Source organism: Staurois parvus, unplaced genomic scaffold (assembly GCF_062004578.1).
Source record: "Staurois parvus isolate SC_StPar_1 unplaced genomic scaffold, SC_StPar_1.0 ptg000933l, whole genome shotgun sequence".
NCBI lineage: Eukaryota > Metazoa > Chordata > Amphibia > Anura > Ranidae > Staurois > Staurois parvus.
In genome coordinates this window covers 40,403-67,871 of record NW_028318729.1, presented here as the reverse complement: position 1 = coordinate 67,871, position 27,469 = coordinate 40,403, and the positions used below count along the sequence as shown (strand labels likewise).

At 45.7% G+C, this 27,469-nt stretch overlaps 1 protein-coding gene and 8 non-coding genes across 9 annotated transcripts; all 9 read left to right on the top strand.

The window, feature by feature from the left end:
- The first annotated feature begins 62 nt into the window (after positions 1 to 62).
- RPL4 (ribosomal protein L4) lies at positions 63 to 27,124 on the top strand. The gene is made up of 10 exons (XM_089656746.1): positions 63 to 217; positions 7,645 to 7,816; positions 9,317 to 9,423; positions 9,669 to 9,807; positions 11,028 to 11,152; positions 14,872 to 15,001; positions 15,104 to 15,260; positions 19,666 to 19,749; positions 19,953 to 20,073; positions 26,724 to 27,124. Exons 1-10 carry the CDS (start codon positions 215 to 217, stop codon positions 27,060 to 27,062), a joined length of 1,377 nt encoding a protein of 458 aa, XP_089512872.1. The 5' UTR covers positions 63 to 214; the 3' UTR covers positions 27,063 to 27,124.
- Positions 7,468 to 7,566, top strand: LOC149441937 (small nucleolar RNA SNORD16). The gene has a single exon (XR_016307263.1). It is a non-coding gene; the product is annotated as a small nucleolar RNA SNORD16 (small nucleolar RNA).
- Positions 9,178 to 9,247, top strand: LOC149441936 (small nucleolar RNA SNORD18). The gene has a single exon (XR_016307268.1). It is a non-coding gene; the product is annotated as a small nucleolar RNA SNORD18 (small nucleolar RNA).
- Positions 9,457 to 9,557, top strand: LOC149441935 (small nucleolar RNA SNORD16). The gene has a single exon (XR_016307264.1). It is a non-coding gene; the product is annotated as a small nucleolar RNA SNORD16 (small nucleolar RNA).
- On the top strand, positions 10,208 to 10,276 carry LOC149441934 (small nucleolar RNA SNORD18). The gene has a single exon (XR_016307267.1). It is a non-coding gene; the product is annotated as a small nucleolar RNA SNORD18 (small nucleolar RNA).
- Positions 12,919 to 12,988, top strand: LOC149441933 (small nucleolar RNA SNORD18). Its single transcript, XR_016307266.1, has one exon. It is a non-coding gene; the product is annotated as a small nucleolar RNA SNORD18 (small nucleolar RNA).
- On the top strand, positions 19,468 to 19,539 carry LOC149441932 (small nucleolar RNA SNORD18). The gene has a single exon (XR_016307265.1). It is a non-coding gene; the product is annotated as a small nucleolar RNA SNORD18 (small nucleolar RNA).
- On the top strand, positions 19,802 to 19,873 carry LOC149441931 (small nucleolar RNA SNORD18). The gene has a single exon (XR_016307262.1). It is a non-coding gene; the product is annotated as a small nucleolar RNA SNORD18 (small nucleolar RNA).
- Positions 25,263 to 25,332, top strand: LOC149441930 (small nucleolar RNA SNORD18). Its single transcript, XR_016307261.1, has one exon. It is a non-coding gene; the product is annotated as a small nucleolar RNA SNORD18 (small nucleolar RNA).
- Positions 27,125 to 27,469: the final 345 nt, after the last annotated feature.

Sequence of the window (27,469 nt, the reverse complement as noted above, 5' to 3'; positions counted from 1 at the left end):
GCTGACCCGAGCGTGGGATGATGAGGGGACACTGGCGGTTTTTATCGGCGGGTAACGACCGGGGTAAGGGGGCGCTTTGTGTCGATGAGGTGATGTTGTAGTGCGCAGGTGCGGCTGCGCTTTCCGGCGGGGGGATATAGTGCCGCGTCGTCAGAGCTCCGCCCTTTTCTCTGTGTGGCCGCCATCGAGCAGCAGCCAGGAGCCGGCGGTCAGCATGGTGAGGAGGGGGAACTGGGATCCGGTGTACCGGGAGGGGGTGGCTCGGGGTCCCGGGTGAGGGGCGGAATAAGTGCTGTGTGTCCGGTGCCCAGATGTCTTCATATACTGAGCGGGCCTCAGCCACGCGTGAGAGCGGCCGACTGTCTGTCTGCCACGAGGCCTCGCACCTGACACCGTGCATACTCCATGCTGCTCTCTCTGCTTACTAACTGAAGACACTCATACTCCATGCTGCTGTTATCATAACATTACAAAGGCCGCAATCATACTCCATGTTTCTTCATCCCATGGCATGACTAGGCCGCACTCCTACTCCATGCTGCTCTGTGTACTCCTTGGTTACACTCGTCCATCCTGCTCTCTGCATACTAACAGAAGACTCCATGCTGCTGTTATCATGACATTAAAAAGCTGCAATCATACTCCATGTTCCCTCATCCCATGGCATGACTAGGCTGCACTCATACTCCATGCTGCTCTCTCTGTACTGCATGATTATTACTCATACTCCATGCTGCGCTCTGCATACTAACAGAAGACTCACTCCATGCTGCAGTTATGACATTACAAAGGCCACAAATCATACTCCCATGTTCCCTCATCCCATGGAATGGCTAGGCTGCACTCATACTCCATGCTGATCTGTGTACTTGATTCCACTCATACTCCATGCTGCTCTGTGTACTCCTTGATTCCACTCATACTCCAGTCTGCTCTGTGTACTCCTTGATTCCACTCATACTCCTTGATTCCACTCATACTCCATGCTGCTCTGTGTACTCCTTGATTCCTCTCATACTCCATGCTGCTCTGTGTACTCCTTGATTACACTTGTACTTTATGCTGCTCTCTGTGTATTCCATGATTACACTCGTACTCCATGCTGCTCTCTGTGTATTCCATGATTACACTCGTACTCCATGCTGCTCTCTGTGTATTCCATGATTACACTCGTACTCCATGCTGCTCTCTGTGTATTCCATGATTACACTCGTACTCCATGCTGCTCTCTGTGTATTCCATGATTACACTCGTACTCCATGCTGCTCTCTGTGTATTCCATGATTACACTCGTACTCCATGCTGCTCTCTGTGTATTCCATGATTACACTCGTACTCCATGCTGCTCTCTGTGTATTCCATGATTACACTCGTACTCCATGCTGCTCTCTGTGTATTCCATGATTACACTCGTACTCCATGCTGCTCTCTGTGTATTCCATGATTACACTCGTACTCCATGCTGCTCTGTGTATTCCATGATTACACTCGTACTCCATGCTGCTCTCTGTGTATTCCATGATTACACTCGTACTCCATGCTGCTCTCTGTGTATTCCATGATTACACTCGTACTCCATGCTGCTCTGTGTATTCCATGATTACACTCGTACTCCATGCTGTTTTCTTCATATTCTGATGGAGGATGCGCTTGTACTCCATGTTACACCCCCCCCCCCCCCCCCATATAACAGATTCAGGCCACACTTTTTGCAGCTCTTCCCATACATTGGTGCCACACTCATACTCCATACTGCTGTCACAATACAATGTACTCACACTCAATGCTGATATCCTTTATACTCAGCCTGCACTCACTCCATGCTGCCTAAGCCCATATGTCGACTTTGGCAATGCTCAAACTCCATGCTGCTGTCCCAGTACACTGACACTGCACTCTCCATGCTGCCTTAGCCCGTACACAGACTTGAGCCACACTTTGAATGACAATTGTGCGGTCATGCAACACTGTACCCATATTAATTTTTTAGCATTTGTTTGAGACAGATAAAGCTTTATTTTGGTATTTATTCACCGCTGGGATTTTTTTTTTTTGCTATATAAGTGAAAAAGTCCAAACATTTTGAAAAAAGTGGCTTTATTATAACATTTTGCAAATAAATAATCTTTCTTTGTAAATCTTGGCCAAAATGTATTCATCTGTTAATCACATGATGAGGTAAAAGGCCAATCACAGCGGCCCTTTACCACCTGATCAGCCGTGTCCATTGACAAGCAGATCAGCAAGTAAATGAAGTTGCCGGTTCTATACAGTCAGTATGAGGGAAGTATTGGCGGCAACCAGCACGTCACAGAGCAGATCTGCACTGGTTCAGTGCCCGTCCCGGGCCGCCGCGTGAGTGCCCATCACTGCCGCCTCAACGCACATCAGTGAAGAAGAAAATTTACTGATTTGCAAAATTTAATAATTGAAAAATTTTTTTGTGCTTTTTTGTTTGTTTATAGTGCAAAAAAAAATAAACCCCCTCCGTGGTGATTAACCGCCTCCCACCCGTCATATACTACAATGATGGGCGCAAGGCGGTTCTCTTGTTCTGGGAGGACATCATATGACATCATCCCATTCTAACCACGCGTGCGCGGCTCCGGGGCGGTGATAGGTGGTGCGCTGCGTCCCTCGGACACAGCGGATCACCAATCAACAGAGCCAAAGATCATGTCATCAGTCATGTGATCAGCTGTGTCCAATCACAACTGATCTCATGTAAATAGGGAAATGCCGGTTATCTGCATTCTTTTCCTCACGAGTTGTCACGCTGACAGAGGAGAGGAGAGCCGGTAATCGGCGTTCCTCGGAGGGGACATGTACACTGATCATCGGGGCACTGATCTGTGTAGCCCCAGAAGTGCCACCTGCCAGTGCCACATCAATGCCACATATCGGTGCCTACCAGTGCCCATCAATGCCGTATGTCGGTGCCGCCTATCAGTGCCATATATGAGTGCTGCCTTTCAGTGCCCATCATTGATGCCTTTCAATGCCCATCAGTGCCACCTACCAGTGTCAATCAGTGCAGACTATCAGTGCCCATCACTGCAGCCTCATTAGTGCACATCAGTGAAGGAGAAAAATCACTTTACCAAATTTTATAACAAAAACTAAGAAAAAACGTTTGTTTTTGGGGTTTTTTCAAAGCTTTCAGTGTTTTTTTAGTTCAAGAAAAAATAAAAAAAAACCCAGAGGTGATTAAATACCACCAAAATAAAGCTCTATCTGTCACAAAAAAAGATCCAAATTTCATATGGGTACAGTGTTGCATGACCGCGCTATTGTCATTCAAAGTGCAACAGTGCTGAAAGCTGGAAATTGGCCTGGACAGGAAGGGGGTATAAGTGCCCGGTAGGCAAGTGGTTAAATAACACCAAAAGAAAGCTCTGTTTGCACACTGCTCTGGATGGCTGTGCTGTGCAGTGTGCCCGAGCTGACAGGGAGGAGGAATGTTCGTAAACAAAGCAGCCCTCCTCCCTGTCGGAGATGCTCGGTAATCACCAGCCAGGACCCGGTGATTGCCAGCCATGGCTACCTGGAAATGCTAAATCACCTATATATACATGTGATTTTGCGCACCCCTGCCCCCCTGTAGCAGTATATCCGCTATAGGGCGGTGGAAAAGATGTTAAGGGAATTTCCCGGCGACCCTCCAGGTCACCAGAACTATTTTTATACAGGATTTATATATTATATTATATTCAGGATTTATATATTATATTATCCAGGATTTATATATTATATTATCCAGGATTTATATATTATATTATCCAGGATTTATATATTATATTATCCAGGATTTATATATTATTATATTAGCCAGGATTTATATATTATTATATTAGCCAGGATTTATATATTATTATATTAGCCAGGATTTATATATTCTATTATCCAGGATTTATATATTATTCTATTATCCAGGATTTATATATTATTATTATTATCCAGGATTTATATATTATTATTATTATCCAGGATTTATATATTATTATTATTATCCAGGATTTATATATTATTATTATTATCCAGGATTTATATATTATTATTATCCAGGATTTATATATTATTATTATCCAGGATTTATATATTATTATTATCCAGGATTTATATATTATTATTATTATACAGGATTTATATATTATTATTATTATTATACAGGATTTATATATTATTATACAGGATTTATATATTATTATTATACAGGATTTATATATTATTATTATTATACAGGATTTATATATTATTATTATACAGGATTTATATATTATTCTATTATTATACAGGATTTATATATTATTCTATTATTATACAGGATTTATATATTATTCTATTATCCAGGATTTATATATTATTATACAGGATTTATATATTATTATTATACAGGATTTATATGGCACCAACAGTTTGCACAGCACTTTACAATATAACGGCAGACAATACAGTTCAATACAAGAGGGATAGGAGGGCCCTGATCCTGGGAGCTTACAATCTAGGAGTCCCCATTAGAAGGTTTCCCCTCTGTTACTTTCTTGGGGACAACTCAAATTTAGGATTTTTTTTTTTACTTTTGATGACGGCAAACAGGACAGATGGGGAGGAATGACCAGGGGCACAGGCAGCAGTGAAGACTAACAGGAGTTCTAATCCCTCTCCACTCTGTCCAAAGATAAAAAGAAAAAAAAATTGCCTTTAGTCATACTTTAAAGGGTAACTCCACTTTCATGGGGGGGGGAGGCAACTAAATATATACAATTGTAACACAAGTCATATTGTAATTGAATGTTCATAAAAAGGACTTTCCTTTACAATCTGCAGCTAATGTCATTTTCTGTATTGCGCACGCTCTCTCGCTCTCTCTCTCTGTGTCTGTCTGTCCAGTGTGCTCCTAATCTGCCAAAACTAACATTGACATTGTCTGCCTCCGGTCATGTCAGCGATATATCTGCATACAATGTGTCTGACGTCTCCTGATACATATTAATGATCACATGACCTGTATAGGAAATTCCTGCCTTCTGGCATCTACCCAAATAAGATCTCTGTATACAGAGTATTTATTTCAGGTACTTGTATAGCACCATCAATGTCCGCAGCGCTTTACATATATATTGTACATTCACATCAGTCCCCGCCCCCGAGGAGCGTACAATCTAAGGTCCCTAACTCACATTCATACATACACATACTAGGGACAATTTAGACAGGAGCCAATTCACCTACCAGCACGTCTTTGGAGTGTGGGAGGAAACTGGAGTACACGGAGGAAACCCACGCTTTTCCATTTTTGCATTAAAGGCGGAAGAAAAACGCATGACCATTAACGTTGCATTTTTCAAAGTCCTGCTTGCTGCATTTTTGGTGCATGTTTGGTCTGGTAAAAAAAACTAAATCCCTCCATTGAAATGAATGCAAACCGCATCAAAAAGGCAACGCACCTGTGGGAGGTGCTGAAGCCGGGTTCGAAACCGGAGTACCCGGAGGAAACCCACGCAGGCACAGGGAGAACTTGCTAACTCCAGGCATGTGGTGCCGTGGTTGGGATTCGAACCAACAACCCTAGCACTGCCAGGCGGAAGTGCTAACCATTTAGCCGCTGTGCTGCCGCAGTATTGTGAAGTATATAAGAAATGAGGGAGGTATACATACAGCAGAGTAATATAGAAGTACATAGCAGCACATTCAGATTGATGGTTCTGTGTTGTCATATGGATATGTCATTCAGACCCACCTATGGGACGAGCTCCCGCCCCCTGTACACCACACCCTTACCAGCTGATTGGCTCCCACTATTGACTGAGATGTATACAGTTCTGTGTTGTCATATGGATTTGTCATTCAGAGGCCCACCTATGGGAAGATCACCCGCCCCCCTGTACACAGCATCCTTACCGGCTGATTGGTTCCCACGAATGACTGGGATGTATACAGTTCTGTCATATGCAGTGTCATTCAGAGGCCAACCTATGGGACGAGCACCCGCCCTCATGTACACAGCATCCTTACCAGCTGATTGGCTCCCACTAATGACTGAGATGTATACAGTTCTGTGTTGTCATATGGATTTGTCATTCAGAGGCCCACCTATGGGAAGAGCACCCTTACCGGCTGATTGGCTCCCACTAATGACTAGGATGTATACAGTTCTGTTGTCATATGCAGTGTCATTCAGAGGCCCACCTATGGGAAGATCACCCGCCCCCCTGTACACAGCACCCTTACCGGCTGATTGGCTCCCACTAATGACTGGGATGTATACAGTTCTGTTGTCATATGCAGTGTCATTCAGAGGCCCACCTATGGGACGAGCACCCGCCCCCCTTTACACAACATCCTTACCGGCTGATTGGCTCCCACTAATGACTGAATGACACTGCATATGACAACAGAACTGAATGCATCCTAGTCATTAGTGGCAGCCAATCAGCTGGTAAGGGTGGTGTGTACAGAGGGGCGGGTGCTCATTCCATAGGTGGGCCCCAAATGACATATATCTATATGACAACACAGAACTGAATGCATCCGAGTCATTAGTGGCAGCCAATCAGCCGGTAAGGATGCTGTGTACAGGGGGGCGGGTGCTCGTCCCATAGGTGAGCCTCTGAATGACACTGCATATGACAGAACTGTATACATCCCAGTCATTAGTGGCAGCCAATCAGCCGGTAAGGATGCTGTGTACAGGGGGGCGGGTGCTTGTCCCATAGGTGGGCCTCTGAATGACACTGCATATGACAGAACTGTATACATCCCAGTCATTAGTGGCAGCCAATCAGCCGGTAAGGATGCTGTGTACAGGGGGGCGGGTGCTCGTCCCATAGGTGAGCCTCTGAATGACACTGCATATGACAGAACTGTATACATCCCAGTCATTAGTGGGCACCAATCAGCCGGTAAGGATGCTGTGTACAGGGAGGCGGGTGCTCGTCCCATAGGTGGGCCTCTGAATGGCACTGCATATGACAACAGAACTGAATACGTCCTAGAGGCCCACCTATGGGACAAGCACCCATCCCCCTGCACACCACACCCTAACCGACTGACTGGCTCCTGGTTATGACAGACATGTATACAATTCTGCGTTGTCATATGGAATGAAGTCATACAGATCTTCACCTATAGGCTGAGAACCCGCCCTCTTTACACATCTTCACCAGCTGATTGGTTCCCAGTTGACGGGAATCTATACCAATACATTACATCACTCAGCAGTACTCTGCAATAAAAACTGACTGTTCTACATTCAGAATTCATCCTGTATTCTGGCGCACATAGTGGGGGGGTTTACTAAAACTGGAGCCCTCCGAATCTGGGGCAGCTGTGCATGGTAGCCAATCGGCTTCCACGTTTTCTTGCCAAAGCTTGATTGAATAATCTGAAGTTAGAAGCTGATTGGTTACTATGTATAGCTGCACTAGTTTTACTAAATCTCTCCCATATTTTCTCGCTCTGTCCCAATGCAATGATGGTGTAATTTGCGCCTTACCTGGTATTCAGTGACAGTTGCCTACTGTCATTATGCTGATACTGAGGGCTGACGATAATCGAGTCTGAGCATTGTGTGTGTGTCCTAAATGTGGAACGTTTGTTATAAGCACAGATATGACCACTTGTTTTTATTTCCTCCCCCCCCAGGCCTGCGCTCGTCCTTTGATCACGGTGTACTCCGAAAAGGGGGAAACATCAGGCAAAAATGTGACACTGCCTGCGGTGTTCAAGGCTCCGATACGTCCAGATATAGTCAACTTTGTTCACACCAACCTGCGCAAGAACAACAGGCAGCCCTATGCAGTGAGCGAACTTGCTGGTATGTGATCTGATGGGCCGGGTGGGGGGTGTAGAGTTTTGTTCACACACTGAACCGCATGTGAATCGCACCGCATTCCTGTGCAAATCGCATGTGGTTCTGTGCGGTGAGATTTTAGCCTTTTGATTTTATATTCCAAAAAATACCACCCCTGATATTGGTGATCATTATATATGTGTCACATTAATTCCTTTTGATTATCTCTATAATCACACTATATGTGGAAACACACTTGCACAAATATTAAGTGACATAAATTATATGTGACAAAAATTATGAATTAAAAATCAAAGAAATTATTTATAATAGTGCCCAAAAAACACCATAAAACATAAGTCCATTGTGTGATTAATGTGGGGGGGGGAGCGTCTGGACTGGAAGGGGGGGGGGGGGGGAGCGTCCGGACTGGAAGGGGGAGCGTCCGGACTGGAAGGGGGAGCGTCCGGACTGGAAGGGGGAGCGTCCGGACTGGAAGGGGGAGCGTCCGGACTGGAAGGGGGAGCGTCCGGACTGGAAGGGGGAGCGTCCGGACTGGAAGGGGGAGCGTCCGGACTGGAGGAGAGGGGGGGGGGCGGAGCGTCCGGACTGGAGGAGAGGGGGGGGGCGGAGCGTCCGGACTGGAGGAGAGGGGGGGGCGGAGCGTCCGGACTGGAGGAGAGGGGGGGCGGAGCGTCCGGACTGGAGGAGAGGGGGGGGCGGAGCGTCCGGACTGGAGGAGAGGGGGGGGCGGAGCGTCCGGACTGGAGGAGAGGGGGGGGGGAGCGTCCGGACTGGAGGAGAGGGGGGGGGCGGAGCGTCCGGACTGGAGGAGAGGGGGGGGGCGGAGCGTCCGGACTGGAGGAGAGGGGGGGGGCGGAGCGTCCGGACTGGAGGAGAGGGGGGGGCGGAGCGTCCGGACTGGAGGAGAGGGGGGGGCGGAGCGTCCGGACTGGAGGAGAGGGGGGGGCGGAGCGTCCGGACTGGAGGAGAGGGGGGGGCGGAGCGTCCGGACTGGAGGAGAGGGGGGGGCGGAGCGTCCGGACTGGAGGAGAGGGGGGGGCGGAGCGTCCGGACTGGAGGAGAGGGGGGGGCGGGAGTGTCCGGACTGGAAGGGGGGTGGGAGCGTCTGGACTGGAGGTGGTTGAGACCCGAAAACGTTCATATGTTGCCGCTTTGCAGTGGTTTACTGAGGCTATGGCTGCAGCTGTCGGCTATAATCCCGGTATGTAAATTTTCTGCAGCACTTTCTTTTTCTGAGAAAAAGTGATCCAAACAGCTGATTAGCCGCTGGATCGCTTTTAGAAGCAGCCAGAGGGGTTGTAGTTCACAGAATAGCAAGAACCAATTGAGCTCTTTGACCTTTGTCTTGCAGAAATAGTTTTTGCACATGATGAGCTTCACTTCATTGGTCCGTGTTTCTGAAACTAATGATTGCCAAGAAGTTCTGATGAAAGCTTTAGACTGAGCAGTCGGAATGCAGTGAATATTACCTTTGTTGATGGCATTTTCTCTCCTTTCCAGGTCACCAGACCAGTGCTGAATCATGGGGAACCGGCAGGGCTGTCGCCCGTATTCCCCGTGTCCGTGGCGGTGGAACGCACCGTTCCGGCCAGGGTGCCTTTGGAAACGTATCCTTTTTGAAATGTACGGAGTTTGCAGCTTGCTGTGATGTTGTAATTTGCGCCTTACTCCTCACTTTGCGACAGTTGCCTGCTGTCACCATGCTGGTGTGGATGGCTGATGACAACTTAAATTCTGAGCAAGACTACATCATTTTCGGTAAACGATTTTGGAAAATGAAGGGTTTTTTTTTTTTGTTTTGTTTGTATTCTCTTTGCCATTACAAATTTTATTCCTTAATAAGGATCTTTAGATGTGCCGAGGAGGGCGTATGTTTGCCCCAACAAAGATCTGGAGACGCTGGCACCGTAGAGTCAATGTAACCCAAAAGCGATATGCGGTTTGCTCTGCACTGGCTGCCTCAGCCCTGCCTGCACTCATCATGTCTAAAGGTAAGGGGCAAATAGATGCTGGTGTCCAGTAGATGCTGGTGTCCAGTAGATGCTGGTGACCTGTAGATGCTGGTGTCCAGTAGATGCTGGTGTCCAGTAGGTGCTGGTGTCCAGTAGGTGCTGGTGTCCAGTAGGTGCTGGTGTCCAGTAGGTGCTGGTGTCCAGTAGGTGCTGGTGTCCAGTAGGTGCTGGTGACCAGTAGGTGCTGGTGACCAGTAGGTGCTGGTGACCAGTAGGTGCTGGTGACCAGTAGGTGCTGGTGACCAGTAGGTGCTGGTGACCAGTAGGTGCTGGTGACCAGTAGGTGCTGGTGACCAGTAGGTGCTGGTGACCAGTAGGTGCTGGTGACCAGTAGGTGCTGGTGTCCAGTAGGTGCTGGTGTCCAAGGTTTCTTATGGGCTCCATGTGATGATTTCCACTTCTGGTCCGTGTTTATGAAACCTGTGATTTCTGTGGAAGTTCTGATGAGTCTCTAATTGTATAACTTATCTGTATCTCCAAAGCATATGTGGTCTTGTCTGCCTGTATAAGTCATCATATTTCCAGCATATAGCCAGGACTCTGCTAGCACAAGTCAAACAACCTTCACATTTTGGAGTAGGATAGTTAAAAGGAGAAAAGTTATTTTGTTTGACCTCCTACTTTGAACTCCACTCCAGGGGAAATACAAACTGGGCCCTTGGCTTGATATGGGTTAATGGCTCATTTGCCTAGGGCAGTGGTCTACAAACTGTGGCCCATGGGCTGAATGCTTGCTGTTATCCAGCCCTGAGGCACCATTGTTCCCACTGGCACTAGCAAGGGAACACTACACCCCCCCTTTCACCCCAGTGGCACAGGCGATGGGGCACTTTCTCCACAATGAGAAGCCTTATTCCCAGAAATTAAGCTGCCCGTACTGTCCCATTGCATTATGCTTTTTTTTTTTTTTTTTTTTTTTTTTTTGGTGTGTTTTCCAACATACAGAAGCCTTGAGAGTGGTCTTGTCCAATGGCACTCAAGCTTTGTCAGCTGTCACATGCTGAGCGTCTGCCGCACACAGGAGCAGAAATCCATCCTTCTGTGATGTGGCAGATGCATTGGTACACTATGAAATGTGCTTTTCTTTTAGGATCGCAGTGTTTTTTTTTTTGTTTTTGTTTTTTTGTTAATAAAATACATAATGAGGTTCTTCAATTCTAAGACTTATTCTGTGTGCCACATTGTTGTAATCATTTTAGGTCACCGTATTGAGGAGATCCCAGAGGTTCCGTTGGTGGTTGAAGATAAAGTGGAAAATTACAAGAAGACAAAGGAGGCTGTTCTGCTGCTGAAGAAGCTCAAAGCGTGGAATGACATCAAGAAGGTGAGAGGCGCTCGTGGTTGTTTCTACACTGGTGAGAGAGAGAGAGAGAGATGGATATGGAGATAGATATTAGAGAGAGAGAGATATGAGAGAGAGAGAGAGAGAGATATGAGAGATATGAGAGAGAGAGATATGAGAGAGAGAGATATGAGAGAGAGAGATATGAGAGAGAGAGATATGAGAGAGAGAGATATGAGAGAGAGAGATATGAGAGAGAGAGATATGAGAGAGAGAGATATGAGAGAGAGAGAGAGAGATATGAGAGAGAGAGAGATATGAGAGAGAGAGAGATATGAGAGAGAGAGAGATATGAGAGAGAGAGAGATATGAGAGAGAGAGAGATATGAGAGAGAGAGAGATATGAGAGAGAGAGAGAGATATGAGAGAGAGAGAGAGATATGAGAGAGAGAGAGAGATATGAGAGAGAGAGAGAGATATGAGAGAGAGAGAGAGAGATATGAGAGAGAGAGAGAGAGATATGAGAGAGAGAGAGAGAGATATGAGAGAGAGAGAGAGAGATATGAGAGAGAGAGAGAGATATGAGAGAGAGCGCGAGAGATATGAGAGAGAGCGCGAGAGATATGAGAGAGAGCGCGAGAGATATGAGAGAGAGCGCGAGAGATATGAGAGAGAGCGCGAGAGATATGAGAGAGAGCGCGAGAGATATGAGAGAGAGCGCGAGAGATATGAGAGAGAGCGCGAGAGATATGAGAGAGAGCGCGAGAGATATGAGAGAGAGCGCGAGAGATATGAGAGAGAGCGCGAGAGATATGAGAGAGAGCGCGAGAGATATGAGAGAGCGCGAGAGATATGAGAGATATGAGAGCGAGAGATATGAGAGATATGAGAGCGAGAGATATGAGAGCGAGAGATATGAGAGATATGAGAGCGAGAGATATGAGAGATATGAGAGCGAGAGATATGAGAGATATGAGAGCGAGAGATATGAGAGATATGAGAGCGAGAGATATGAGAGATATATATATATATAGAGAGAGAGAGATATGAGAGCGAGAGATATGAGAGATATATATATAGAGAGAGAGAGATATGAGAGCGAGAGATATGAGAGATATGAGAGAGAGAGATATGAGAGATATGAGAGATATGAGAGAGAGAGATATGAGAGATATGAGAGAGAGAGATATGAGAGATATGAGAGCGAGAGATATGAGAGAGAGAGATATGAGAGCGAGAGATATGAGAGATATGAGAGCGAGAGATATGAGAGATATGAGAGCGAGAGATATGAGAGCGAGAGATATGAGAGCGAGAGATATGAGAGCGAGAGATATGAGAGATATATATATATAGAGAGAGAGAGATATGGGGTGACTACAGCAACACTGGAGTTGCTTCCGCTATAATTTATGAAAAATGTTTATTGAAAATCATTATAGTTGCCAACTCCTTTTCCCAAAACATTAAAAGTTACTGCCCCACCCGCTAACCTTCACCAAATGGCAGAAAATAATGCAATATTAAACAAAAGCGGCTAGTTTAATAAAAAAAATATCTTAATAGAATATTCTGCAAGTTGAATCTACAACGGAATTCTCCAGTAAAGAAGATAACTGGATGTGATGAATCTGTATTTATCCTCACAAAGGCACATATTGCAAGTTTCACTTGCAATGCCATGGCGCCTGTCTCCTCTCTAGCTCCGGCGCCCGTCTCCTCCCCCATCTTTTAACAGATGACCGTTCACTTGTGTGTGTCCAGCGGTTTGCCTAGAAATCAATTAAGCACTGATGGAATGTTGGCTGCAGCTATGATGAGTTCCACTTCTGGTCCGTGTTTCTGAATGTCCGTGATATTTGTGGAAGTTCTGAGCTACAGTGAAATGGCCTTGGATCCTTACATGAATGTTTTGTGCACAGGATTCCAAAGTTGAGATACTTGACCACTATTTTCCTAAAATCATATTAGGGCAATTCTTTAAAGGCGAAATACACAGCAGAATTATGTCTGTAAAATGTTTTGGCTGCCAAAGGTACTTCTGCCAGTTCATTGGGCAATGAGAATCATGCCTCTGGTCTATTGGTCAATAAGGCAACTGGCAAAGTAAGATTTAGTTAGAAAATGGTGTTCAGCTGACTGTCCTTTTTATACTGTTGTGTGGACACCGCGAATGGCTGAACACAGATTCTGTACATGAACAGTGTTGTCCATTCATGGCAAAGAAACTGGTTCATTTTAATGACTGCACCACCATTTTTTTTGTTTTGTTAGGCCCCATTCACATGGGGCGATTGCTTGCGTGCCCTTTGTAGGGCTGTGGTTTGCCAGTAAGAGGATCCACAGGTGCATCCCACACACGTGCGGTATCGCCACGAACGGCGGAGCGAGAGCAATAATTCACAGTAGACCTCCTCTGTAACTTTTCACTGCTAACCTGTAGAAATTTTTAAAGCATCACCCCTGGAGATTTTTAAGTACCACAGTTTCACGCCATTCCACGAACGTGCGCAATTTTAAAGAGTGACATGTTAAGTATCTTATTTACTCGCTGTAACATCCTCTTTCATATTTTCCAAAAAAATTGGGGTGTATAATTTTTTTTTTTTTTTTAATCAGTGTTTTTTTTCCCCAAAAAAATGTATAATTTATAAACTGTGCATTTTGAATTTTCGGTTTCAGCACCAGAACGTTAATTTCTGTGTACCACTAATCTGTGTGTGTGTGTGTGTATAGATAGATAGATAGATAGAGAGAGAGAACACATTGCATATTTCAGTGTACGGTGTATTCTAGTCTGTTTCTGGATTTATCGATGATTCTCAGTCATTTAGGCTAGGTTCACATCTCCGCGTTCCTGCGGGCCGCGTTTTGCGTGGCCACGAGAGCCCATTCATTTGAATGGAGGGCACGAGAGCCCATGCATTTGAATGGAGGACACGAGAGCCCATGCATTTGAATGGCGGACACGAGAGCCCATGCATTTGAATGGCGGACACGAGAGCCCATGCATTTGAATGGCGGACACGAGAGCCCATGCATTTGAATGGCGGACACGAGAGCCCATGCATTTGAATGGCGGACACGAGAGCCCATGCATTTGAATGGCGGACACGAGAGCCCATGCATTTGAATGGCGGACACGAGAGCCCATGCATTTGAATGGCGGACACGAGAGCCCATGCATTTGAATGGCGGACACGAGAGCCCATGCATTTGAATGGCGGACACGAGAGCCCATGCATTTGAATGGCGGACACGAGAACCCATGCATTTGAATGGCGGACACGAGAGCCCATGCATTTGAATGGCGGACACGAGAGCCCATGCATTTGAATGGCGGACACGAGAGCCCATGCATTTGAATGGCGGACACGAGAGCCCATGCATTTGAATGGCGGACACGAGAGCCCATGCATTTGAATGGCGGACACGAGAGCCCATGCATTTGAATGGCGGACACGAGAGCCCATGCATTTGAATGGACTCCCGTGCCCCAGGACATGCAGGGAAGAAGTCCCTGCACTTCTTTTTAAAACGCAGCACGCATGGGAACCTCGGTTCTCAGTACGGTTGCGTTTTCCAGTGCGGACGGCGTGCCATTAGAATTAATGGCACCCGCCCGCGGGGTCCGCATGTACGGGTGGTGCACGGATTTGAACCTAGCCTTAGACATTGATGTAGCGAGGACTGTTTGACGCAGATTTCCTGTTTGGCCCCAGTGATGCACTCAGTCCTAAGCTAGCCCTTCTTTTATTCAGGTCTATGCCTCCCAACGTATGCGTGCTGGTAAGGGTAAGATGAGAAACCGCCGTCGCATCCAACGCAGAGGCCCTTGCGTCATCTACAATGAAAATAAAGGCATCATTAAAGCCTTCAGAAACATCCCAGGTATAGTCGGTCTGAACAATAGCCATCTTCAGCCTCAGGAACTTCCTAATCTGAGGGTTTTTGTTCATATGCAGAATTCTTATTTCTGTTTTACTGTTTTAGGAATTACGCTCCTTAATGTAAACAAACTGAACCTGTTAAGGCTGGCTCCCGGTGGTCACGTTGGACGGTTCTGCATCTGGACAGAGAGTGCCTTCCGCAAGCTGGATGACCTCTATGGCACATGGCGCAAACCAGCGACCCTCAAGGCAAACTACAAGTATGTATGCGTCCGTGTTCTCAGGAAGGTGGTTCCTCTTAGACCATGGCCTTTACAGGCTTGTGGCTCCTTTATGCCTCTGCTGACTTGCTGTTAATTGAGCCCAAGCCTACACGGGGAAGTTGCATGTTTTTGCTGATGGGGAATTCAAGTGTTACTAAACCCACAACAGTACAAGCACTGTATATGCAGTAAAGCGTGCTTGTTATACTCGCTGTGGAACCTAAGGGGTTAATCCTCTGAGTGTAAAGGCTGTTTGATCCTGTCTTCTCTGCCCCTCCTCTTGCTCAAATATCCACAGTGATAAGACAGATTGAACCCATATCCCTTCTGCACATGCTCAGTTTCGTGTGTATTGCTAGAGGGTTTTTTCTTGGGAGAGTGCATGTGATCAGCACAGGGCCAATCAAGACAGAGGTCAGGGGTTTGCATCCTCCTAGAGCGGAGAGAAAACTCCTACAATCTTTAACCAGTGCTCTGCTGAAGTCACAAGACTGCTCTATACTGCCGATGAGAAATGGTATTTAGCAGTTTATATTTACTAAAATGTCATTTCCATGTACTGTGGGAGAGTGGATATAGGGAATGCAGGGTCCGGGGAGAGCGGATATAGGGAATGCAGGGTCCGGGCAGAGCGGATGTAGCGACTGTGGGGTCCGGGCAGAGCGGATGTAGCGACTGCGGGGTCCGGGCAGAGCGGATGTAGCGACTGCGGGGTCCGGGCAGAGCGGATGTAGCGACTGCGGGGTCCGGGCAGAGCGGATGTAGCGACTGCGGGGTCCGGGCAGAGCGGATGTAGCGACTGCGGGGTCCGGGCAGAGCGGATGTAGCGACTGCGGGGTCCGGGCAGAGCGGATGTAGCGACTGCGGGGTCCGGGCAGAGCGGATGTAGCGACTGCGGGGTCCGCGCAGAGCGGATGTAGCGACTGCGGGGTCCTGGGTTTAGGAACACTTCACTTCTGATAAGCCACACATTGAATTCAAAGCTGTAAATGAGATGTAGCAAGGACACAGACCTATGCTTTTATTAAAGCATTATTTTTAAAGCTGAACTCTATGGCGTAAATAGTTTATTCCTGCATTAAAAAAAAAATACATAGAAGTAACAAGTACTTGTTTAATACTCTGACATTATTATTCATGATTTATATAGCAGCAATAGTTTGCTCAGCCCTTTACGATATAAAGGGGGATGGTGTGCTTACAATACAGTTCAATATAGGAGAATCCTGCACATGGAGCTTACTATCTACCCATTTATCTACCCATCTATATACTATCTACTCATCTACTATCTACCCATCTATGTACTATCTACCCATCTATGTACTATCTACCCATCTATGTACTATCTACCCATCCATATACTATCTATCATCCGCCCGGAGGCTGGACAGAATTCCACATCTTTTAAAGCTGGACGCCACGTTCAATGTCCCTTTTTTAAATGACTTGTTTGGGCCAAGCTGGACCAAACGATTTCTTGCACTTGGTACACTTGCTGAGCGCTCTGTATTAGTTGTATGTAGCCTCCGCTGTATACAGTGCTCTGGTCACAGTGGGATGACAACTTCCCAGAACAAAAGCAGAGTGGTGGTCAGCCATTTGTTAATACATAGCTTCCTCTGGCTGAGGCAGGTGGTTGACTTCGCAATATCAACCTCAGAGGAATGTTTGAATTCATAGAATACAAAGTTTTCAGTGATTGGATGAGCGGCGCTCAGACAGACTATTTTGTTTCAGCCGGCGGGCGGGAGGTTCTCATCCTACTGCCGAAACAGCACTGTACTGTATGAAGCTAAATACAGCACACCTGAGTAAATGCAGTAAATGGTTCATTTTGGGCCTGCTTGGCCCAAATAAAATTTTAAAGAAAAATTAAACAACGGAGTTAGGTTTTACCGGTTTGACCGTTTAACCTCTTCATGCCAGCCGAACGCAAATGTTTGGCCACTCGACGTCGAGTGGCCGCACATTTGTGTTTTTTGTTTTTTTTTTTTGTTTTTTTTAAACCGTGCTGAGAGCGCGTGCCCTGCATGCTCCCGGCACACATGTCCGGTACTCACAGAAGGGTCCCGATCCTTTTTTTTTCGAAAGGGACCTTTCCCTATCATGTGACGGCGTGTTAAGGCAGTCGCATGACCCTAAACCCCTACCCGCCTCCTGGCTTCTGAAACCCTTAAAGGGCCGGGAGGTGCCGGTGTGAAGGGGTTGATAAAAACAGGATAATGGCGCACGGTAGGTTGTAAGAACGGGTCTTATGCAACTGTAAAATGATCAAATAGTAACCGATGTCTTGACACTGCGTCACACAAATATGTGGCCTCCCAGAACTGGGCTTTTTTCCGTGGGGCCGCATATGTGCATACCTGTCTTTCTGCTGGGAGCAAAGCGCACTCCCAGCACAGACCACGGTGTCAATGAGAGCCCCGGCTCCCGTTCTAACGATCGGGACCCAGGACTCCCGATTCCGGGTCACATGTTTGCTGTGATGGCCTCTGGCTATCACAGTGATCAGCCACTGTACAGCCCAGCCCCCTTGTTTTTTTGTTTTTTTTGCAGGTGAGAGATACATGTATCTAACTACTGGCATAGAGGGGGGGAAATTGTTTTAAAAAAAAAAAAAAATCTAAAATTTAAGAAAAATTACCTAAATCAAGGTTTGATCATGTTCAGTGACAGGGTAAGGGGTCAAGGTCAGGATTTAAAAAAAAAACAAAATGTGGTCAGTGTTTTTTAGGTAAGAAAAACAAAATGTGCACTATTGTTTCTGGGCTGTACTATGGGTACAAATAACATACACATATAAAATTTATTTTGGGTTGTTCTTTGGTAGGTTGTGGTAGTAAGAAAAACACACAGCTAAACTTAAAAAAAAAATACATTTTTTTACTATTTTGGGCCAGTTTTCCTTTTGATAATAAAAAAATAAAATCAGGAGATATCCATTACCATTTACCAATGAATAAAAGCCCAATTTGTCCTGTAAAAAAACAGTTTAGTTCACCTGGATGTACAAAGTACTTGTGATATGTACGTTTTCACGAACACATGTCAAAGTTGCAAAATTGTGCTTAGGCATTTAGATTGGTTTTACCCTTAGGTGTAAAAGGGGTTAATTGAGTATATAAAAGTCCATTGGTGGCTTGTAGTATAGCTATAGCGGCAGCACCATGCTCAGTTTGAACTAAAATCTGAATAGTAAAGGAAGACCAGCAGGGGGCACCAGCTAAGTGTAGATTAACTTGTTTATTATTGCTACACTTTGCTGGTGCCCCCTGCTTGTCTCCATTTGACAGTTAACATGCGTAATTCAAGTTTTTTGCCTGGAGTTTAGTTGTAGCTGTTTTAGTGAGGACTAAGTGCCCGGTGGTTATCTGCTCCTGTCCTAATTAATCATGCTAGCTCTAGAAAAATTCACACTGACACATATTCGGTCTGTGAAAACTTCTAATTTATTATGAGAAAGTGAGATTATATATGCAAAATGATGCAAGAGTCATGTGAGCGCCGCATTAGCATTATTGAGCTATATATTAGTCTTTTGGTCACTTCACACAAAAACAATCTTCCTCAGAATATAGGCGTGATCTCCTCCAAGGTCTTATCTCTAAAAAGAAAATATTTCCTTTGTTCTCAAGTTCACTCGATGGGAGCGGTTGCTGAGCAGCTATTTTTGAGTTAAGGAGGACTACAAAGACCAGCAGGCAAAAAATATACACACCACACATATATTCATACAAAACTTTTAGAAATCTAAAAGTAGATCTGTATAGAAAAATGTATATATTCAACAGGAAACCAAAAAGGGATTTTGCCATATCCATCACCTAGGCCAGTGGTTCTCAACCTGTGGGTCGCGACGCCTTTGGGGGTCGAACGACCCTTTCACAGGGGTCCCCTAAGACCATCAGAAAACACATATTTCCGATGTGTAGAAAGCAGCTGCTGTGTAGAAAGCAGCTGCTGTGTAGAAAGCAGCTGCTGTGTAGAAAGCAGCTGCTGTGTAGAAAGCAGCTGCTGTGTAGAAAGCAGCTGCTGTGTAGAAAGCAGCAGTATTGGAGGTAAAACGATACTCATGAATTATAATTACTGGGTAAATAATTTTATGGTTGGGGGTCACCACAACATGAGGAACTGTATTAAAGGGTCGCGGCATTAGGAAGGTTGAGAACCACTGACATAGGCACTGATAGATTTTCAACTGTAGACATGATGAGTTCCACTTCTCTGGTCCGTGTTTCTGAATCTCCGTGATATTTGTGGAAGTTCTGAGCTACAGTGATCCATGCAAGAATGACATGAATGTTTTGTGAGCTACTTGAGTGTTTTTTGTGTTTTTTTTTTGTTTTGGTTTTTTTTGGGGGTTTTTTTTCTCACATGGAATGTAATCTTGCGTCCACAGCCTCCCCATGCACAAAATGACGAACACAGATCTGAGCAGAATCTTCAAGAGTCCGGAGATCCAGAAGGCTCTGCGTGCTCCAATGTAAGTTGGATTTATCCCTTTTTCCCGTCCAAACTTTCAGAACCTGCTGATCTCTTAATGATGAATTCCACTTCATTGGTCCGTGTTTATGAAACTCTGTGACTTTAGTTGAAGGTCTGATCTTAAACGAATTCACTTGTTTACCGTATAATGTTTAGTCGCCAAAAATATATTAAAATGTTTTTAATGTTTGAAAATTTCAGTAAGAAAGTGAAGCGCAGACAACTGAAGAAGAACCCACTGAAGAACTTGAGAATCATGATGAGGCTGAATCCATATGCAAAGACTGCCAAACGCAATGCCATCCTGCGTCAACAGGAGAATGTGAGTACTTGGAGGATCGGCTTTTACGAACGAAGGGGCGGTAAAAACTTTGTGCTTTAAATGGCGTTTGTTTTATGGAACACTAGCCACACCCAAGTTTCTCTACTGATGAAAAAAGCATTCCATGCTAATGGTGGGGTTGCGAATCGCCTTAACACTTCATCGCCTAGGCTTCTGGGACCGGAAGTGAAGTCCTGAAATACGATTTTAAGGTGTTTACATTAAGAAAAAAAAATATCCAAATAGTGTTGTACAACACACAAACCATGCAATCAGAGGAACTTTAAAAAAAATGGGTGGAACTCTGCTTTAACCACTGACGACCCCAGGCCTTTTCTGGCACTTTGTTTACATGTAACAATCAGTATTTTTTGCTATACATTTTTTTTTATTATTTATTCATTTTATTTTATTATTTTTTTTTATTAGAAGCCAGAGAGAATAAATTGGTGGGTTTTGCCATTTTATTGACTTTTAGTTGTAGGCACTGACAGCGCAAATAATAAAAATAAATAAATAAAATAAAAATAAAATAATAAAAAATAAATAAAATGATGTGAGAAAATATATGTCCAACAAGCAAAGTCCAAAATTAAAGTTCAGTGTCCCAAAAACTTATAAATTATTGTGCTGCGCTCCCTAAAAACAATATCAATTTTCAGAAACATGCAATAACCCCCTTAATTGTGTTCCACTAAAAATCCACCCATGCAGCAAAAACATCCCAATATAATACACAAAAAATCCTCATAAAAAATCACCCATGCATCAAAAAACATCCCAGTGTAATAAACAAGTCCTCTTTCCCATAAATCAGCTTCAATCAAATGGATTAATTCCAGGTTTCCAAGTTCCTTATAGCAACACTGCTGCTCTATTATGCGCTCACCTCAATTCACTGCCTGTCAGGCTAATAAACGCAGTTTATACCACATGAGGATGAAGGATCCCTTGGATGACCACCACCTTCTTTGGATCTCTCCACACTTCAGTGTTCCTGATTAACCACCTGGACACTTACCGTATTTTTCGCCGTATAAGACGCACCTGACCAAAAGACACACCTAGGTTTTAGAGGCAGAAAACAGGGAAAAAAATTCTGAACTAATGGACTGCAGACACAGTACAGGAGATGACCAGAGACTGCAGACACAGTACAGGAGATGACCAGAGACTGCAGACACAGTACAGGAGATGACCAGAGACTGCAGACACAGTACAGGAGATGACCAGAGACTGCGGACACAGTACAGGAGATGACCAGAGACTGCGGACACAGTACAGGGGATGACCAGAGACTGCGGACACAGTACAGGGGTGACCAGAGACTGCAGACACAGTACAGGAGATGACCAGAGACTGCAGACACAGTACAGGAGATGACCAGAGACTGCGGACAGCACAGGGATGACCAGAGACTGCGGACACAGTACAGGAGATGACCAGAGACTGCGGACAGCACAGGGATGACCAGAGACTGCGGACAGCACAGATGACTGCTGACCTTTGGGGAGGTGGGGAGCGGGTACCTGAATTTGACAGATACCCGCTCCCACTTCCGCGGAGTTTGTTTGATCTTACCTGTTCCTCGATCCAGCCGCACGCTGTCTTCCCGGCTTCTGTAATGGCGCTCGGCATGACAGCCGGGTGCCCAGTGCGCATGAGCGAGAAGCACTTGCGCTTTGTGATTGGTCCGGCGGCTTCTGGGATCTGTCATGTGTCCCAGGTACCGCCTTACCATTCACAAAGCGCACCGCTTCTTGCGCATGCGCACTTGGCACCCGGCTGTCATGCCCACACTACAGAAGCCGGGAAGACCGCACGCCGCTGGATAGAGGAACAGGTAAGGTCCCGCTGCAGAGCTGAGCGGCCGGCCCGGTATTCTGACACGGCCGCAGTGGAAATACCGGACCGGCCGCTCCATATTCGCCCCATAAGACGCACTGACATTTCCCCCCCAGTTTTGGGGAAGAAAAAGTGCGTCTTATACGGCGAAAAATACGGTAATCCTCTTCTATGGACATACGGATAAATGGATATAATATGCCTCTTCTACCCCTCCTGGGGAATGAACCTCCTAAAGATTACTCCAGCAATCTCCACATGTATGGTAATAAAGGGAAACAAAGAATAGTGCTTTATCCTTTTAAAACACTTTATTGCAAAACTAAGTTTGCCGAACTCACATTGTAACAGATAAAAACAATCCCATCAGTAAAAATAGCCATCAGTGTGTATCACACTCTCTCTCAGTACTCGCCGTATCACAGCAAAGCCGGTCGAACGCGGTGACTAGAGATGAGCGAAGTATTCAAAAATTTGATTCGGCTGATTCGGCGAATTCGAGGAATAAATTCGATTCGAGGCGAATATATTCGCTACGAATTTAACTTATAAAAAGGGTGTTTCTAGGCTTCAGAGAGCCTTTATATTAGTGCAGAACACTGTACCTTTAATTTAAATGCCCTTGGAGTCTGCTGGGGAAGAGAAATAATACTGTCAGTCAGTATGACATGCAGATGAGTGCCGTCGATCTTAGAATCACCGCACACTTCACTCATTTGGGCAGTCACGGGGCCAAAACCAGAGTGTGGAGCCACAGTGTGGCGGTGGAGGCAGCAGCAATGGGAGGCCATACAGCAACCTATGACAAAATGGAACCCACCAGCAGTGTGAGGAGACCTGAAAGTGGCACATGGCAGAGTGTGGCGATGGAGACAGCAGCAATGGAAGGCCGTACAGGGACCCATGACACACTCTGGACCTGGCAGCAGCATGAGGAGGCGGTACAGGGGCCCATGGCAGATTACGGGCCTAGGAGCAGCATGAGGAGTCGGTACGGGGGCCCATGGCAGATTACGGGCCTGGCAGCAGCAATGGGAGGCCCGTAATCTGCCAGCACCCTATGACAAAATTAAACCCACCAGCAGTGTGAGGAGACCTGAAAGTGGCACATGGCAGAGTGTGGCGATGGAGACAGCAGCAATGGGAGGCCGTACAGGGACCCATGAGACACTCTGGACCTGGCAGCAGCATGAGGAGGCGGTACAGGGGCCCATGACAGATTACGGGCCTGGCAGCAGCATGAGGAGTCGGTACGCGGGCCCATGGCAGATTACGGGCCTGGCAGCAGCAATGGGAGGCCCGTAATCTGCCAGCACCCTATGACAAAATGGAACCCACCAGCAGTGGAGCTGGTGCTCTACTCCGTGGCCGTTTGCCTCCACTGACACTGCTGCGACCCTGCTGCCTCCTGGGCAACCCACCGACTTTTTTGCTCTTTGCCAAGCTGGCACCCTCTTCTCCTGATGATGCGGAAGCAATAGCCTGATGACGAGGCTGCCAAGTGCGATCAGCCTCATCATCAATTAGGGTCTCCGCCTCACTACTAGCCCCCTCGGCTGCGTGTGGGTCAGGAGACAGACCTGTCTCTAGACCGGCTACCGAGCCACTCTCCTCGCCAGTACTTCTTCGCCTGGCTGCTGAAATGGCGGATGTCTCCCCCCGTTCCTGACCGCCCTCTGTTAGCTCTTCCTCACTGTACAGTGGGGCTGAGCCCACAGCATGCGATACTTCGCTTGGTGAGGGAACACCAAAGGACAGGGGCAGGTAGAGGACACGTGATTTCAGTGGGCTTGCTCCCGGGCCATGCCAACTAACGGTTGTGTCTGACGTACCCACTGACCGTTGGCTGTAGGTGTCAGAGGTGACCTGGGAAGAGGAAGACGACCGAGACAACCAATCGATGACGGCAGGGTTGTCGGTGGAGACACGACCGCTGGATGACACCGGGAGCACTGGCCTCTGGCTGCGACTAGTGCTGCCTCGACCCCTTCCTCTGCTGCCACGTCTGCTCGCTCCTGAAACATTGCCTCCTCTGCCACTCCTCTGCGTGTTGTCTGACATACTCTTTAATTCAACGATTCTGTGTCCCTGAGTAACAGTTCTGTGTCCCTGAGTAACAGTTCTGTGTCCCTGAGTAACAATTCTGTGTCCCTGAGTAACAGTTCTGTGTCCCTGAGTAACAGTTCTGTGTCTGTCCCTGAGTAACAGTTCTGTGTCTGTCCCTGAGGAACAGTTCTGTGTCTGTCCCTGAGGAACAGTTCTGTGTGTCCCTCAGGAACAATTCTGTGTCTGTCCCTGAGTAACGATTCTGTGTCCCTAAAGTATCTGTGGCCCTAACTCTGTCCCTAATACAGAGAGGTCTGTCTCTCTTGAATGACTGGAGGCAAATGGAGAATTGTAAGATGGCCGCAATTTATAGCTCCACCATTACACAGTGCTGGCTGGCTGCTGATTGGCTAATGCGATCACGTCATGAATGAATGCATTATGGGTCAGCGCGCCTTGTCTGCGCGCCTTCCCAGAGATCCCCGCTCCGTCGCCACACATGTCGCCGCAATTTATGGAAAAATTTCAATTTTTCCTAATATTCGAAACGAATTCCACTTCGCCAAGTTCGATTCGCTCATCTCTAGCGGTGACGTCAGAGCCCCTCCCCTTAGGGTTATTGCATGTTTCTGAAAATTGATATATATGCACATGCTGTTTTTGTTTTTAGGGAGCGCAGCACAATCATTTATTTTACTATTATATACACTATTATGAGTTGGGTGTGAAGTGTTTGCGAACCACATATTGTTTTTATTTTTGATTTATTTTATGTTTTTATTCATTTTTTAAAAAAATAGTATTTTGTTACACATTCTGAACGTGACAGTCACTATATTGGCTCACGAGTCTTTTTAAAAAATATTTTTTAGCTTGTCCCAAAAACTTGTGACCAAAAATATGAGTATGGAACAAATGAATCACTGATGTGAGCACGCTGGAAAATTTATCAAGTTTGTGTTATAATTATATTTTTTTGTCACTAATTTATGGGACACTGGAATTTAGTTTGGGACTTTGCTTGTTGGACATTTATTTTCTCACATATTTTTTATTTGCACTGTGTCAAGTTATGAAAATCTATCAGTGCCTACAACTAAACTTCAATAAAAAATACAAAACCCACCAATTTATTCTCTGGCTTCTGCTAATAAAAAAAAAAGTTAATAAATAATAAAAAAAAATGTATAGTAAATACTAATTGATACGTTTGATGTTTAGTCATATTTTGAACAGCAGCATTTATTTTGATTATTTCTTTAGCGCAAGGTTTCTATTTACTGATAGATTTTCAACTGTAGCTATGATGAGTTCCACTTCTGGTCCGTGTTTCTGAATCTCCGTGATATTTGTGGAAGTTCTGAGCTGCCGTAAAACTTTATTGAATTTTAATGCACAAAAAAAACCCCCACAATATATAACCCAATTCTTTGTTAAAATATAAGATATATATTACGCTGAGTAAATAGATACCAAACATGTCACGCTTTAAAATTGCACACGCCTGTGCAGTGCCAAATTATGTAAATTTTACTATCCATGGGTGACTTAAGATTTACAGAAGCAGTCTGGTGCTAGAGACAATCACCGCGAGCATACGGGACTGTCGCGTGCGTTCACCTTTGTAGGGGGCAGCTAAAATTTTATTTTTACACTGTTGCTTTAATAAAAAAAACAATTTTAATCACTTTTATTGCTGTCGCAAGGAATGTAAACATCCCCTTTCCGATAGGTCTATAAGGCCCCAAATCCCTCCTCTGCCCTTTAAAAGCATTTGAGCACACTGATCTTGGTGTGCTCAAATGCTTTTGATTTTTAAAAATGGTGTCGTTTACATCCGGGGAAACCAGAAGTGATGTCAGGTCTTCATTCTCTGGTTACTTTATCATCGAGCCAAACAAAGCCGATCCGGCGGATTGGGATCCCCCCAGTGGGACATTAGATTCCAGTAAAGCTATAGGGGGGGGGTCTGTTGAGGGGGGTTAGGACATCTCACTGCTTGTAAAAGCCATCCAGCTGCTAGTTGGCCACTAGTATTGCTTTTATAAAAGAGAGCCGAATGTCGGCCCTAAAACAACGGTAGCTGAAGGCATCATCCCGGTAGAACTACTCAAACTCCAGTAGGTAGCTGGAGCTCGTGGCCCCAGGTGGCTTATGCCATAGTGTTAGTATGCACTGCATATTGGCACATAATGGCATTTGCCTGTCATAATGTGCCCTCCAGTGGTCTGGCTGGGATGGTCTCTCCCGTGTATGCGCGCAATAGTCACCACATGACAGAGGAGGTGCCACATACATAAGCTGAGCTGTACATGCGTGGTTCAGTGTACATGACCACTGACAGGCAGGGGGTAGGGGAAGCATTTATGGCAGAAGAGTTTGATGGGGTCACATAAAACCCTACCAGCTCATTGTAGAAATTTGGCAATGCCGAAAGCTAGCTGAACTCCCACGCATGGGCGTGACCTTATATCAGCCTAGCCAATGAATGTGGCTGTAGATGGATACCTGGATGCCAGCCACTCAAGATGTCAGCGGCTGGCAGAGTGCTCCAGGACTCCGCACGCTAAACTGAAGGTGAGTATAATTTGATTTTAAATTTTGGAATGGGTTAAAACCTCCATTAAAAAAAAAAAAAAATTCTAATATCTGGGCTATCAATATGAAATTGTCAGTTACTCATTGGGCAAGCAGTTGTGATCTGGTTTATGTTTATAGCACATTTTGTACTTGTCTAACTTAAATGTTTTTGTTCACAGGTTAAGGCAAAACAAAAGAAGAAAGAGGCAGCAACTGCCCCTGCAGTGCCTGTAGCACCCAAGAAAGAGGCGCCCAAGAAGGACGCTCCCAAGAAAGAGGCGCCCAAGAAGGACGCTCCCAAGAAAGAGGCGCCCAAGAAGGACGCTCCCAAGAAAGAGGCGCCCAAGAAGGACGCTCCCAAGAAAGAGGCGCCCAAGAAGGACGCTCCCAAGAAAGAGGCGCCCAAGAAGGAAGCTCCCAAGAAAGAGGCGCCCAAGGAAGCTCCCAAGAAAGAGGCGCCCAAGAAAGAAGCTCCCAAGAAAGAGGCACCCAAGAAAGAGGCGCCCAAGAAATCCTAAACATGACTTCTAGAAGTTCAGCACTTTGGATTTGTCAACAATAAAATGCCATTTAATATGAACCACTGTGTTGGTCTTATCGAAAAGATTTGTTATAATTAGTGTTGTATAGATCTGATTTTTTTAGAGAGACAGAGATATACAGTGAAAAACAGAAGTATTTGAACCCCCTGCGATTTTGCAAGTTCTCCCACTTAGAAATTATGGAGGGGTCTGAAATTCACATTGTAGGTGCATTCCCACTCTGAGAGACAGAATTAAAAAAAAAAAAAAAAAAAAAAAATTCAGGAAATCACATTGTATGATTTGTAAAGAATGTATTTGTCTCGCACTGCTGAACAGAAGTATTTGAACACCTAAGAAACAGCAAGAATTCTGGCTCTCAAAGACCTGTTACTGCGCCTTTA